General features: G+C 40.5%; 1 protein-coding gene across 4 annotated transcripts in view; it reads right to left on the reverse strand.

The window, feature by feature from the left end:
• Positions 1-15,774, reverse strand: part of mad1l1 (mitotic arrest deficient 1 like 1) — an 826,601-nt gene that overhangs the window by 434,748 nt on the left and 376,079 nt on the right. For all 4 annotated transcript variants that reach the window (XM_052022015.1, XM_052022017.1, XM_052022016.1 and 1 more), the window contains one exon: positions 10,314-10,404. In XM_052022015.1, the coding sequence (XP_051877975.1) occupies positions 10,314-10,404 (91 nt within the window). The remainder of the gene's footprint in view (positions 1-10,313; positions 10,405-15,774) is intronic.

The following is a 15,774-nucleotide window of genomic DNA, read 5'->3' on the forward strand; positions in this document are numbered from 1 at the left end:
GTAGATGATGACTATTGCACTTTATGTAGAGGCTCCTAAACAGACACTGCAATGCTATTACAATAATCCCAAAGTCATATGGTGTCTGAGTAGGCCATCATTACCCCAATTATTGCATGGAAGTTAGTGGAGCATGGTTCTCAGGTGAACCTCTGGATCTGGGGCACATTCTGACAGTGTGTCCAGAGAAGCTGTCTGTCTCATAAAGTCTGAGAGAGACACTGCAAGGAAACAGGCCCTTTGGCCCCACCGAGTGCATGCTGACCATCAACCATCGATTAACACTAACCCTATATTAATTCCATTTTTTTTTTAGTCTCCCCACATTCCCATCAACTCTCCCCATCACCTACAAACTAGGGCCAATTTACAGTGGCCAATTAACCTACCAATGCACATGCCTTCAGGAAAATGGAAGGAAACCAGAGCAACCAGAAGCATTCCACGTGGTCACATGGAGAATGTTCAAACTCCTCACAGACAACACCCAAGGTAAGGATCAAACTTGGGTTTCTAGTGCTGTGAGGCAGCAGCTGCATCAGTGCACCACACCTAGTCATTGTTTATCCTTCCTACTGGAAGGATTCAGGAAAGAGTCATCACAATAGGTTATCTTGCAGGGTGTCCAGCAGGTGACAGCGAAGAGTACCACAGAGCACACATGACCTCATACACCAGAATCTCCTTTTGTGGCCTGTGACTGCACCTTTTGCTTTGTTCCTGGTAGCTCGATCCCCTTGGACATACCTGCACTCTGGTTCATAAGCAGGAGCACAAATAAGGTCGAGAAGGGGGCAGCCCTGCTCTCCTTATAGCAAGGATGTTGAAAATTTGGTGGGTTGTGCAGACTGGCTGAGAATAAAGGTTCCTACAAGAAGCTTCACTCCATAGAGAGAAAGTAGCTGTATGTATAGGTTTGGGGATTGATAAGACTATACTAATGGTAAATAGAACATAGAACACTACAGCACAGTATAGGCCCTTCGGCCCATAATATTGTGCCAACGTTTTACCCTGCTCTAAGATCTATCTAACCCTTCCCTCCCACATAGCCCCCCCACTTCTCTATCATTCATGTGTCTAAGAGTCTCTTAAATGTCCCTCATGTACCCCCACAACCTCTGCTAACAGTGCGTTCCACACACCCACCACTCTCTGTGTAAAATACTTACCCCTGACATCCCCCTTATACCTTCCTCCAATCACCTTACAATTATGTCCCCTCCTGTTAGCCATTGTTGCCCTAGGAAAAAATCTCTGACTGTCCACTCAATCTATGCCTCTTATCATCTTGTACACCTCTATTAAGTCACCTCTCATCCTCCTTCTCTCCAAAGAGAAAAGCCCTAGCTCACTCAACCTATCCTCATAAGACATGTTGCCTGCATTGGAGAACATCCTGGTAAATCTCCTCTGCACCCTCTCTAAAGCTTCCACATCCTTCCTATAATGAGGCGACCAAAACTAAACACAATTCTCCAAGTGTGCTCTGACCAGAGTTCTATAGAGTTGCAACATCACCTCGTGGCTCTTGAACTCAATACCCCAACAAATGAAGACCAACACTCCATACGCCTTCTTAACAACCCTATCGACCTGTGTGGCAACCTTGAGGGATCTATGGATGTGGACCACAAGATCCCTCTGTTCCTCCGCACTGCTAAGAGTCCTGCCATTAACCTTGTATTCTGCCTTCGAATTCGATCTCCCGAAGTGTATCACTTCACACTTATCTGGGTTGAACTCCATCTGTCACTTCTCAGCCCAGCTCTGCATTCTATCGATATCCTGTTGTAATCTACAGCAAGCTTTTACACTATCTGTGGTCTACTCAAGGAAAAGTACACAAAACAGATGACTGAATTAATGCAATGCAATGGTGAATAAGTTGGCTGTGGTTCCTGGTACCCGGAATGGTCAATAGGCTAATATGTGCAGGATGACAGTGACGCCCCCCCCCCCCCCCCCCACAACTTGATAAGTGGAATTTTCCAGATACAGGTGTATGGTGGATTATTGCCTGCAGTACAAGACAGAAATGTGTCACCCCAACCTTGAAAATCATTGGAGACAAGGGTGAGTTATCCTATCGGTGATTTAGAGAGGGTCTGTGGGCATGACTGATACTCCTTCCTTATCCTCTGGCACGTCTACATTGCCCATGACTTCTCGTGCATGGCTACAATTTGATCACCATTTAAACACTGAGAGCAAAGAGGTAATGAATTTAAGGCTCAGAAGTTAATTCACCACCTCAGACTACACTTTAGTGGTCCTACAAGCTACAACAGTCAAGTACCAGTGATCCTCACCTGAAGCAAAGATAAAAGTGGTTGACCACCTCTTTAAATTGCAACGGTGGTGTACATAAAGACAATTAAATGCCCTTTTTTTTGTGCCTGGCCCATGCTGTTACCTACTCAAACAATATCAGTAGGGAGCTTCAAAAAGACCATTGCATGAGAATTCATATATTCCATGAGTATTTTATGTTCAGCATGGATGGAAGTGCCAGCAAGAATTTTCACTGTTGTACAAAGCACAATTTTGCTTTTCTAGCAAGGTATGGGGTAAAACCGGGAAATTCAATTGTGTGACACATAAAGACACTTGGGACAAAAAAAATAATTTTACACATCCTTTTCTCTTTACAAAGAAATCAGGAATTTACAGGAAATGTGTTACTTTTACTGTTGGGATTAAAAACAACATAGATTTTTTCTGGCTTTATAGGGAATCCACATCAACTTATAGCTAATATGATAAATTAAAAGTTGTTTCACCAAGACTATAAACAACACACAATTTGTTAACATGCATTGGTAACTGAAATATCAGCTATCGCCATTTCTTCCCTGGCTATGAATCAATAATAGGACAGAAAGGATCCTTTAAAATTGCCCAGCTCTTCCAATAGAGAAGTTGCTGAAAAAATTCAATAGATCAAAATGTAAATGGCTCGATCAACCAAGTAAAGTTGGTTAATGTCAAAGTTGAGTTGTTTGTCATATGCACAAGTGCAATGAAAAACTTACTTGCAGCAGCATCACAGGCACATAGCATCACATAACCAACATTCACAAGAAAAACGAAAAATTAAACATAAATTATATGCAATTTTTACAAAAAAACACTTAGAAAAAAAAGCAAAGTTCCATTTTTATTGTAAAGTGATCAGAGTGGTACGACCGATGGATGTGCCCATGATGTATTGGACTCTTTAGTGTTGTAATACAAAAATATAGTTGCAAAAATTGACCTAACTGTGCTGAATATTTTTGTCTCTGTATGTTCAGCTGTAGAATCAAAAAGCTCAATAATTCTAAGCAAGTTTTGCCTCATCCAACAATAACATTGTCCACCATTCAAGAGGTTGGAGAAATACACATGCAAACATATGGTTAGCCATTTCAAGTCTCAATAAGCCTTTAATGATGACTGTCATACAAGTAGATATGGGGCTGTGTGAAACAATCCTCATAAAATTTTGATGTCAGGCCACATCTGAACAATCAGCACCCCTAACCCTTTAATACTACCTACAGCTGATATGCATATAGGACACATAGTAACAAAATAGCACCTTGATACAGGAAATCCCCGCATTATGGCCATTCGGGTGACTGAAATTTGCCCTTACAGAATTCACAAACCACAACCCAAAAATTTGAAGTGCAGAATATATGTAAAAGAAAGTAAATAAATAAACACATCTATTTATTTACTTAGTTAGTTTCTTGATGCATGCGCAGATTACGCAATTTTGTATTACAGAAAAAAGTGAAACAGACCATTTTCTAGGAAAGCAACCCTCCCCAGTAACACAGGGGGTTGCCTATATTCCCATTGACAAATGAAACTTGCAAGATTTGAGAGAAAGTCTTCTTCTTCGTGTATGCACATGGGTGCTCCAGTTTCCTCCTGTGTCCCAAAGATGAGCACGTAGGTTAATTGGTCACTGTAATTTACTCTGACTGTACCTGGGGTGATAAAAGAATTAAAGGGAAGCTGATAAGAGGGAATAAGTTGCAGGGGTATATGGAAATGAAGAGGGGAAAGGGACTGATGGGATTGCTCCATTGGGAACCAGTATGGATTTGATGGGCTGAATGAGTCTCCTTCTGTACCATAGCAAGAAGGATTAATCAACAATAGAAAGCCCTGGAAGTATCAGCTCAAGTGGCATCTTTCTGTCACATGACCACTGGACCCATAGTGGGTGAACCACACAGATCGTGATTTCTTTTACCTTGCACTTTCTAAACTCCGATACAAGCAACTTGCTCTAAGCCTTTGAATTACCCTCTAAAACTTATACAGTGGTACTTGGCATGTCCTTTTCCTTGTTGATGGTCACATGTACCTTTTATGGCCACACAACTTACTACAACCTCAAGGCCTTAATGTGTGGCCAACCCATGAGGTGGAGTGGTCCTATAGGCAGCGATTGGAACCTCAGCTGGCAAAGCCCAAGATCCTACCTTGTGTCTCAAGCTGCATCAAGCAGAGAAGCCGGATACAAAGAGTATCTGGTCCCTCAGCTCAGTGCAATATGACACTCTGAGCAGTAGTCGAGTGCAGGGCAGACATCTGACCTCCAACACATTGCAATGCACGTGTGGAAGTATGGAAGGGCTGAACTGCATGTAGTGTTTCCTTGTCAGGTCTGTTCCAAACTCTCAGCAAACAGGAAGTAGTATTTGGGCCATTGTGACTCATTAACATGGATATGTTAGCTCCATTGCCCATATAAACTTCTCTAATGTTAGCAGTAGCTCAGTTGGCAGCATTCCTACCTGTGAGTTCAAAAATCCCCCTACGTACCCAAGCATAAAATTTTGGTTAGACAACATCTGGAGTACTGTGCGCAATTTCGGTCACCGCATTACAGGAAGGATCTGGAGAGGGTGAAGAAGAGGTTCACCAGGATGTTGCCTGGATTAGAGAGTATTAGCTATAAGGAGAGGTTGGACAAATTTGGATTGTTTTCTCTAGAGTGTCAGAGGCTGAGGAGAGACCTGATAGAAGTTCATAAAATTACGAGAAGCACAGATAGGGTAGATATAGTCTTTTTCCCAGGTGGAAATGTCAAATACTAGAGGGCATAGCTTTAAGGTGAGAGGGGGAAAGTTTAAAGAAGATTTACAAGGCAATTTTTCTTTTTTTACACAGAGTATCTGGCCCCTCAGCTCAGTGCACTGTTGTACACTGTGAGCAGTAGTCGAGTGCAGGGCAAAGCACGAGGTCAGAGGGCACACGTGACCTCCCACACATTGCAATGCACGTGTGGAAGTATGGAAGGGACTGAACTGCAAGAATTCAACTGCATGCTAGGTGTCTAGAATCCGCTGCCTGGAGAACCAGGTACGATTGCAATGGTTAAGAGGCATTGAGACAGGCACATGTGCAGGCAGGGAATTGAGGGTATAGACCATTCTTCTTCCTCATCAACAGCCCCTTGGGATCAAGGATGATGCCTCCATTCCATATTTGAGGTGGATGATGCAATGATACCAATGTGGGATGCTGCCACAGCTGGGGAAGGGGGTGCTTGGCAGGTGGGTGGTTTGCCAAGTTACACACTCCTCCCACTCTTTATGAAGGCTTCAGTGTACTCCCAACAAATGGGCTTGAGATTCTCCATTCCATCCCAAATGGTTAAGTAGTTGTGGGACAGGTTATTAATTACAGGTTATTACACCTTTTCAAGGAGGTTGTCCACTGGCTGAGACAGAGCTTGGAATATATTGTCTGTAGACACTCACATGCATGTTGCAGACACCAAGGCAAATCTACAGAACAAAGACTCAGCTGTTAGTTTTTATATTTCTGGGGTTTGTTTCCCTGATACGATTAGTGGTATTTTGTTTGATTGTAAACAACTAGTTGGTTCCATTGTAAAGATTTTATATTTGGAACAGCATTAAGATTCAAACAGATAGAAAGATTATGTATTGGTATTGGTTTATTATTGTCACTTGTACCGAGGTACAGTGAAAAACTCGTCTTGCATACCAATCGTACAGGTCAATTCATTACACAGTGCAGTTACATTGAGTTAGTACAGAGTGCATTGATGTAGTACAGGTAAAAACAATAACAGTACAGAGTAAAGTGTCACAGCTACAGAGAAAGTGCAGTGCAATAAGGTGCAAGGTCACAACAAGATAGATCGTGAAGTCATAGTCCATCTCATTGTATAAGGGAACTGTTCAATAGTCTTATCACAGTGGGGTAGAAGCTGTCCTTAAGTCTGGTGGTACGTGCCCTCAGGCTCCTGTATCTTCTACCCAATAGAAGAGGAGAGAAGAGAGAATGTTCCAGGTGGGTGGGGTCTTTGATTATGCTGGCTGCTTCGCCAAGACAACGAGAGGTAAAGACAGAGTCCAAGGAGGGGAGGCTGGACTCTGTGATGCGCTGGGCTGTGTCCACAACTCTCTGCAGTTTCTTGCGGTCCTGGGCAGAGCAATTGCCGTACCAAGCTGTGATACATCCAGATAGGATGTTTTCTATGGTGCATCGGTAAAAATTGGTGAGAGTCAAAGGGGACAAACCTAATTTCTTTAGCCTCCTGAGAAAGTAGAGGCGCTGGTGAGCTTTCTTGACCGCGGCATCCACGTGATTTGACCAGAACAGGCTGTTGGTGATGTTCACTCCCAGGAACTTGAAGCTCTCAACCCTCTTGACCTCAGCACCATTGATGTAGACAGGTGCATGTACACCACCCCCCTTTCCTGAAGTCAATGACCAGCTCTTTTGTTTTGTTGACATTGAGGGAAAGGTTGTTGTCATGACACCATTCCACTAAGCTCTCTATCTCCTTCCTGTACTCCGCCTCATCACTGTTTGAGATACAGCCTACAACGGTGGTATCATCTGCAAACTTGTAGATGGAGTTAGAGCAAAATCTGGCCACACAGAGTATTACGCTAAGAGTTCATGACTTATTTAAACATTTAATGATGTGCAAATTGAATACCTGAAACGAATGATGACTTTGCATAACACTGCTGTTGTTTTAAGTCTCCTGACTCATTATGCGAAAAGAAATGGGGGTTCTGTTTGTTTATTAGCATCCTGCTAGGCCACTATTTGAAATATTGTACCTTCATGTACTTTCTTTCAATTGGTAAGAGACTATTATTTCAGTGTGATATTTATATATATATATATATATATATACAAGCAGTCACCATCACAAATATGGATATAGGAACAATGATCGTAATGGTAACGTTTCAATGGACTAACAATCCAGAACCTGCACTAATGATACAAAAACATAAATTTGAATTCCACTAAAGCAGGCGGGGAACTTAAATTCCATCAATTAAATAAATTTGGAATGTAGAGCAAGTATCAGAAATGATGCCCATGAAACTACCAGATTGTTGTTAAAAAAAACAATCTGGTTCATTAATGTTCCTGAGGGAAGAAAATCTGCCAAGTTTACCTTAATTGGTCAACACACACCTCCCCACTCACAGCAATGTGGCTGTCTCTTAACCACCCTCCGTAATGGCCTAGAAAGCTACTCAGTGACACCAAACCTAAATAAGGCACAAAGGCAGCTCACGATCATCTTCCCAGGGCAAAGAGGGACGACCAATAAATGGTCAGTCACACACATCAGAAGAAATGAATAAAATAACAAACCAAATGTAACAATATGGTTTTAAAAAGTGAGAAAAGAGACAAACACATGTCCTTGTCCAATTACTTTCCTGATATCTTATGTGAATGGAATCCAGAAATGGCATTTTTGGGACCGCAAAGCGATAAGTCCACTTATAGGAACATCCGCTCAAGAGATGATTGCAGAAAATAACGAAGAGACGCCTTTAGCTGCATGGTATTATTAGAACATTCTGCACAATTAACTCATCGGCTTGAACCAAAAGCAAATATTCATCTCTACTTGACAGGAGACTGTAGACTTACCAACATCAAAAATGTTGCTTCTGCTACTTCTTTGGCACAATGTTTAATATATATCCAGCTCATAATTTAAAATGATGGCCTGCATGCTACAAAACAGTCATTAAAGGCTAACTTCACAAAATGTTTAACTTTTATCATTTGGCACTAGATCACCAATTAAATAACCACTCAGCGACATATCTGTGTGCTAACACTGAATTGCAAGAAGCTAAGTGCTGTCTTTCCTCCCTTTATGTGAACTGCCAGCAAACTCTTCCCCAATATTTGGTAATAAAAGAAGATTGGATACAGCCCTGATAGATGCTCAGATAAAATCAATAGGCCTCTTGAGTCACAGGCCACAGTAAATTTATGCTTTTCTGTCAAAAGCTCAAATGGAAGATTTTCTAAAAGGTTACAAGTATGAACATTTACCTGTGGAGACAGCAATATCATTTTTAAAAAAGCAGTCATTTTGTACTTTTCTTTAAAAGAATGCCTGTACTTGGGCAGGCTAAAGATTGCAACTACATTCACCACTTTTCAACTATCAACAGCATTGATAGTATCAGGGTCTGGTGCAATATGAGCAAAAAACAATGCTAAATTCCAAATGGAGGCAAGAAGATTTTACTTCCAACAAATATGTCAACATCTTTTTTTCTAGTGGGAAATTAAACAATATGAGACAAGAAAAAAATATTACCCAAATGTCCGTGTACAGCATGCACAAATTTCACACTATATAAAAGTTTTCTATTTAGTAATACTCTCACATCCCAAGGTGCTTCATAGTCAATAAATTACTTTGAAATGTGGTCACCCGTATTAGAAAGCAAATGAGACAGGTAATATGTGCACAGCAAGTGAGATGACTGACCAGTTAATCTGTTTTCTTTTGTATTGCTTATGAGATATATCTTGCTCACCGAGTAGTGAGTGAATTCCTGACCTATCTTTAAAACAATATTGTGTTTTTTTTTTGATATCCATCAAAGGAGCCTCACAGGGTATAATAGAGATTAATATATAATCTCAAAGGTAGAATGCCCAACAATATAGTATTTCTTTAGCCTACTAAATTTCCAGCCTACCATATCAGGTCCTGGAGTTTTTCATTTATGGTGCTGCCAACAAGACAAGCTGATACATGTTAAAATAGCATTAAAAATTCAAGCGGGTCGCCTAGGCAATACTCTTGGTTAGTAGGGAGAGCTGTAGCATGCAAATCCAAACTAATATTCTGCAGTGCAGATTACATTTAACCACCTACCTCTTTAAGATCATGGCTTAACTGGGACGGCACAATGGCACATGTAACAGAGCTGCTACCTCACAGCTTCAGTGACCAGGGCTCAATACTGATCTCTGGTGCTGTCTGTGTGGAGTTTGCACATTCTCCCTGTGACCTCTGTGGGTTTCTTCCAGGTACTTTGGTTTCCTCTGACAATCAAAATGCATGTGGATTGGTAGGTAATTGGCCACTATAAATTGGCTTTACTAAAACATAAAATCTGGGGATAGTTGATAGCATTGTGCAGAGACTAAAATGGGATTAGAGTAGGATTAGTGTAAGTGTGTATTTGATGGTCAGTCCAGATTCAATGATTTTAAGGGACTATTTCTGTGCTGTATGACTGTGTGATTGACTAAGAGTTAATTGTTGTAGATGCTTCCGGTCTGGCAGGATATTGTAAAATTCTTGCCCAGGAAAAATCTGAAATGACTGTCTTGAAGATTTTTTTTTACTTTTAAATATACTTTTGACACCTCAAAATGTGATCTTGCAAGTTTGAATAGAAAAGACTTTGCAATTTATGCAAATATTGGGCATTCTTGATGCAACTAGTTGGAAAGTCAAAGTAACACCAAACAATGATAGAAGAAGTAAAGTGAAAACAAAAAGATATTCCCTACATGTGAAAGAGAAGAAATATTTTAAAATCAGAGTAAAGGCAAATCAGGTGGTTAACATTTGGCCCACTGTTCTTTTGCCAGCTCTCTGAAAAAGCTATTCAATTAGTTTATCCTCACTGCCCCAAACTCATAGCCCTGGATTTATTTTGGCCTTCGTGTCCATTTACTTTCTCATAGCAAGTTCAGAATCTGTGGCCATCACTCTTTCGAGCAGTTCCTTCCAAGTCACAACAGTGCCACATTAACAAAAAGACCCCTAAGTGGATAATGCAATTCACTCCCTTTTTACATTTTTAGTACTGATCTGCAATGATATCCCACCTGCCCCGGAGAATAAATCTACAATTTTACCCTCAAGTGACAAATTCACTTTACTGACACTTGCTGGCCATTTCCTTCTGCTGTCTTTGCTAGAATAAGTAAGTGAAAGCATGTGCTACCATTATGCACTTCTCCCAACGCTCATATTTCTGTACCTGAAGAGTGCACCTCTCCAGTTTCATTTCCAAGATCTTGTTTGCTTCATCAAGACGCCCTCGCTCAGCCTCCAACTCTTCAATCTTCTGCCTGCAACAGAAAAGAATGGGGAATTCACATCTATACATCCATGTGTTTTCTTTTGATAGGCATTATTGCAGTTTTTAATTAATATTGTAACCAAGAAAATCTAAACCTTTGATATATATATAAAACAGTTTATACAATTCAGAGGTGGAAGGGAAAATCCACACAAACACTAGAATGCTTTGCAAGTTTTAGTTTAAAAAGGAGATGCAGCAGAACACCACTGGAGAATATAACATAGACCTTCCCATATTTACCTCTGTCAAGATTCTAATATCAGGCAATGAAAGGACACCAAGCTATTGTATGTACCTCATATGAAAGAAAAGAAAATATTCACTGCAAGTCACCTTTAAACACACGTTCACAGTTAACTACTTGACAACTGATCACCACTGTGCAGACTTGGAGCAGTTTCTCTCCTCAGCCTATTAAATGATAATGGCACAGTCAATTTGGTTCAACTGGCAGCACTTCCATTTCATATCACACTCCAAGACTACATAATCTACATAAATATCTCAGTGCAGTGCCCAAGGAGTGCAACATCTTTAAACTTCTGAATAAGATTTGAAACTGAGAAATTGAGCCTACTGGTTCACAGAGATATTAAGGACTTCAATGCATTGTTCAAATAAGCACAGGGAGTTCTCTTGATATACTAGTCACCGTCCCTACCTCAATCAGTATCACCGGCCAATGACCATATTGTTGTATGTCATTCATAGAAATAGGAAATAGGAGTAGGAGTAAGCCGTAAAGGCCCTTTAGCCTTGCTCCAAAATTCAACATGATTATGGCTGATCATCCATTTTAGAACCCTGTTCTCACTTTCTCCCTGTATCATTTGGTCACTTTAGCATTAGGAAATATATGCAGTTCCTTTGTGAATACTTTTAATGACTTGGCCTCCACTATCTTCTGTGGATGAAAATTTCACAGGTTTACCACACTCTGGGTGAATAAATGTCACCAGATCTCTTTTTGAAATAGTACAGCCCATATCCTGAGGCTGTGACCCTTGGTTCTGGACTCTTCAGCCATTGGGTATATCCTCTCTACATCCAGTCCAATTACAATTTTGTTCCTGTACTCAAATCCTCTTGAAATGAAGGCCAATATACGATTTGCCTTTCCAACTCCTAGCTGCATTTGAACAGTTGATTTTAGTGAATGGTGTAAATGGACACTCAGGTCTCATTGCACCTTCTGATTTCCCAATCTAACTCATGTAATAATATGCCTTTCTGTTTTTTTCAGGACAAAAGTGAATAGCCTCACATTTATCCACATTAAACTGTATCTGCATTTGTCTGAATCACATTGGAATCTCTGCATCTTCCTCACTTCCCTCCCCCCACCAGCTCTGTCATTTGCAAACTTGGAGTTTTCCCACATTCAAAACATTGATGTACATTGTGAACAGCCGGAGCCCAAACCCTACTTGTCACCATCTGCCACCTGGAAAAAGATACCTTTATATCTACTCTCTCTGTCCTGGCCTATCACCAATTTTTAATCCATGCCAGTATGCAATAAAACTTGGATAATCTGCCATCCTATTATGCAGAAATCCTAATGGTTCAATCTCTGACTCACCAGAGGTTGATTCCCACATTCCCTTTAACTCACTGAGACCCCAGTTCTACTGCTCCCTTGAAACTCACCAGGTACATTGGAAAATGTATTATACTACCAGATAACATCTAAAATAAAAATTGGAGTATTAATTGGAATAACATGCAATAGTCTGGAATTTCTGCCAGCACAGCACCACCAAGAGACTGAGCCTGCTGGATTAACAGGGTATTTCTGTATTAGATCCAATCCTATGTGCTTTAATTTTGCACGTCTTATTTCTGGGATGGCAGCACTGATATATAAAAAGACATTGGATTGGTTAGGCTTATATTCACTAAGTTTAGAAGAATGAGTGGGGATCTCATCGAGACCTACAAGAATCAAATAGGCCGGATTGATTAGACACAGGAAGGATGTTCCTGATGACGAAGTAGTCCAGTACTAGCAATCACAGTCTAAGAATAAGGGGTAAGCCAATTAAATATGGTGAACCTGTGGAATTCTTTACCACAGAAAGCAGTTGAAGTTTTCAAGGAGTTTCATATTTTTCTCTGGGCTGGATCAAGGGAAACAAACAGCTTCTGCATTTGCTAACATAACAATTGTGATTATATTTTAAAAAAAATAGAAGACTTTATAACAAGAGGAAATTGGGATTAGAAACTCGGGATAAAATAGAATATAAAGAGTCTGGTCCAACATGAGCTAGTAACTCGGAGGGCGTAGGATTAGGACAGAGAGTTTGTTTTACAGATTGTTTAATATTAGTATCTTTCAATTGTTTTACTCATATCTGAGATATGATGTTCAATGAACAGAATGAGAATACAGAGGCAGAAAACAGGTTGAGTGGGAAGCAGCGTGAGACTGATCAACACATTGATGTTGATACATCATCAATGGATAATCTAAGAATGGCAGCAAAACATTGATTAGAATAAGGATGGGGTTGGGGAGACAGTGCAAGGGTAAGAAAGGAGTCATTGGTGGAGTTACTTTGATCATAATCAGATAAACTAATGATCTGAATAACAGAAGGTTGGTCTTGGTGGGTGATAGCTTGGTCAATCATGACAAAGAGATCAAGGATAAGTGATAATCCAGCATGGTTATCCGGTAGATTGGTTAAAAATATATCCATAGGCACTGACTTTGAGGGAAAATGCAAATACCAACATCAGCTGAAAATTCCATAGTACACTAAAAGTTTAACTAAACAATGTTCAAAGAGTTTCACTGCACAATGTTTCCATGCTACGCTCTTGTAATTAGTGCAGGGAGCAATTCTGTAGTCAATCTGGATATTCGAATCTCCCCATGGGTCAAAGAGAAACTTGTTTCATTGTTATAACTCACTAAAGTGGCACCTTGTGCCATCCTAATTTTTTGGAAATTATAAGAATGAGAATGTTAATTTCATTCAACCATAGAAAGTTTAACATAAGGACTTTAGACAAACATAAATAATCAGAACCAACACTTAACATTCTGCATTATACTGAACCTAGATCAGCATTAGTAATACAGAACTCAAATGCGAGAATATGCCAAAACTACATAGAGCCTCCAATCTCTAACTTGAAATGTAATGGTCATTTCTTATACTCAGAAATGCCAGACGCTGACCACTGAACTGTTCATCGTGACTTTGAAGGATCTCCTCTGAAAGCTGTCACATCTTTCAACTGTTGTCAAGATAAACTCCAGATGCAAGTGCCTTCAGGGGCAACTCGTGACAAACAATGACAAATGTTTCAGTTCTACAGCCAAGTAAATAACACTGATAAGAACTTGACAGTCATAATCATCTAACCTTGAAGACATATTTAGTATCTTAGACAGCAATATGCATCCTCTCCAACGTGGTGAAAACCGTTCACAAGAGTATAGACAGCTTAATGCTGCGTAAAGTCCACAAGGGTTGTTTATTTATCAATTGAATTGTGGGTATCCAAGGTATCAGAGTAGTACTGAATAGTGATATACTGTATATGCAGTGGATAGTGATGTGGAATCAGTTTGGGTGGAAATAATTAGTAAGCAGGGGAAAGAAAACAAGGGTGTTAACAGTCTACAGGACCCCAAGTTTTGCTTCTCGAATAGGACAAAGGATAAATGGGGAAGTATCAAAGGCATTAAGGGAACTGCAATTATCAGAGGTGATCTTATTCTGCAGATTGGATGGACAAATTTAACCAGTAACTATATGATGGATGAGGAATTTATTGGGTGCATCAGGAATCGTTTCTCAGGGCAGTAGGTTGCAAAATCTATCTAAGAATGGGTTATTTTAGATTTGGTTATGTAATAATGAGGTAGGATTAGCTAGAAATCTTGTGGTTAAGGATCCTCTAAGAAGTAGTGATGATCGTGTCCATTGTGCAGCTAGACAGATATAATCCACTCTGCACTTTAAGAACAGCTCTTCAGCCGCTGGCAAGAGACAGGAAGACTCGAGTTGGACAGCAGGGAGACTCTTCTGTACTTACTGCAGTCAGGTACCTCCTTTCTTGTACATGATCATGATAATCACGGCTTTCAGGTCATCTGGTATGTCATCCTCTGCCCGGATGCAGAAGATGAAGTTACAGAGACACAAGTGACTGGAATCTGGAGCAACACACAAAGCGCTGGAAGAACTCAGCGGGTCAGGCAGCATCAATAGATGGAAATGGGCAGATGACATTTCAGGTTGAGACCCTTCATCTGGACTGGATGTGGGTACAGATTTGTGACTGGCCTTGTTTTTCAGTTGACATATGGCCTTTTGAATTCTTGTCAGTCAGGTTTGGCTGGATCATGTCATAAAAGGAGTCACAGAGAGTTTTTCCCCAAAGTGCTTCTTCCAGCATGCACTGACTGCATCTCTGCCCTTGATAAATTCATCAATGTTCTTGGCTCTCTGCGGATGTCAGCCCTTGAATCTTTGGACCATAGATAGCTTTGATAGCCCTTAAGAATCCACACACGTCATGGTTATCAGTGAGTTGCTGGAGCTCCTGCCACCACCTGTTCTTTGGACAGTAGCTTGTGGGTATCTGTAGAGCTATTTCTTTACCTTTACAGTGTGGTGGAGCTTCCAATTAATGAACACATTGTGTTTGCAGTTTATTAGCTCCTTAATCTCCTCATCATCCTCATCAAAACTGTCTTGCTTCTTTTTGGCTGAGAACCCAAGAATCTTTTCACAGTTCCAAGTTATTATGGACTTCAGGAGAGTCCAAACATTGCAGTTCCTGATGGTTGGGAGGTTGTCTGCAAACTATATTTGAGAGGTCCTTCAGACCTTCAACGATGATTTTCATGCAGCAATTTTTTTGTTGCATTGGTTGTTTTGGGCATAGGCTGATGGAGGTGACAAAGCAGATTTGGCATGACTGCATGTGAACCATTCTCTTATTCATCAGGTTCACAACAGACCCGACCAGATTGACCAGGACATCGCAGATTGGCATCAGACAAGGCTTCATCATCACACAACTATCTTTTTTCACTTCAATGCTCACCTTTAGTCCAAAAGCTTCCTGCTGGAGTAGAACCAATCTATGGGGCTAATGAAAAACTTTCAAACTTCATTGTTTCCCAATCAGAGTACTAAAGTAGGATAGTTGAAATCAATATGCGGCTGGGGAGATGATGCAAAAGGGAGGGCTTTAGACTCCTGAGATTTTGCGTCCATTTCTCAAGCAGGGGGGTCATGTACAAATCAGATAGGACAGATGAAGCAAGAGGAAGGGATGAAGAAAAAAGTTTGATGAAGGGAGTACAATCTAAGTGGAATTTCAGAAAATA

This window comes from Pristis pectinata, chromosome 8 (assembly GCF_009764475.1).
Source record: "Pristis pectinata isolate sPriPec2 chromosome 8, sPriPec2.1.pri, whole genome shotgun sequence".
Classification (NCBI taxonomy): Eukaryota; Metazoa; Chordata; class Chondrichthyes; order Rhinopristiformes; family Pristidae; genus Pristis; species Pristis pectinata.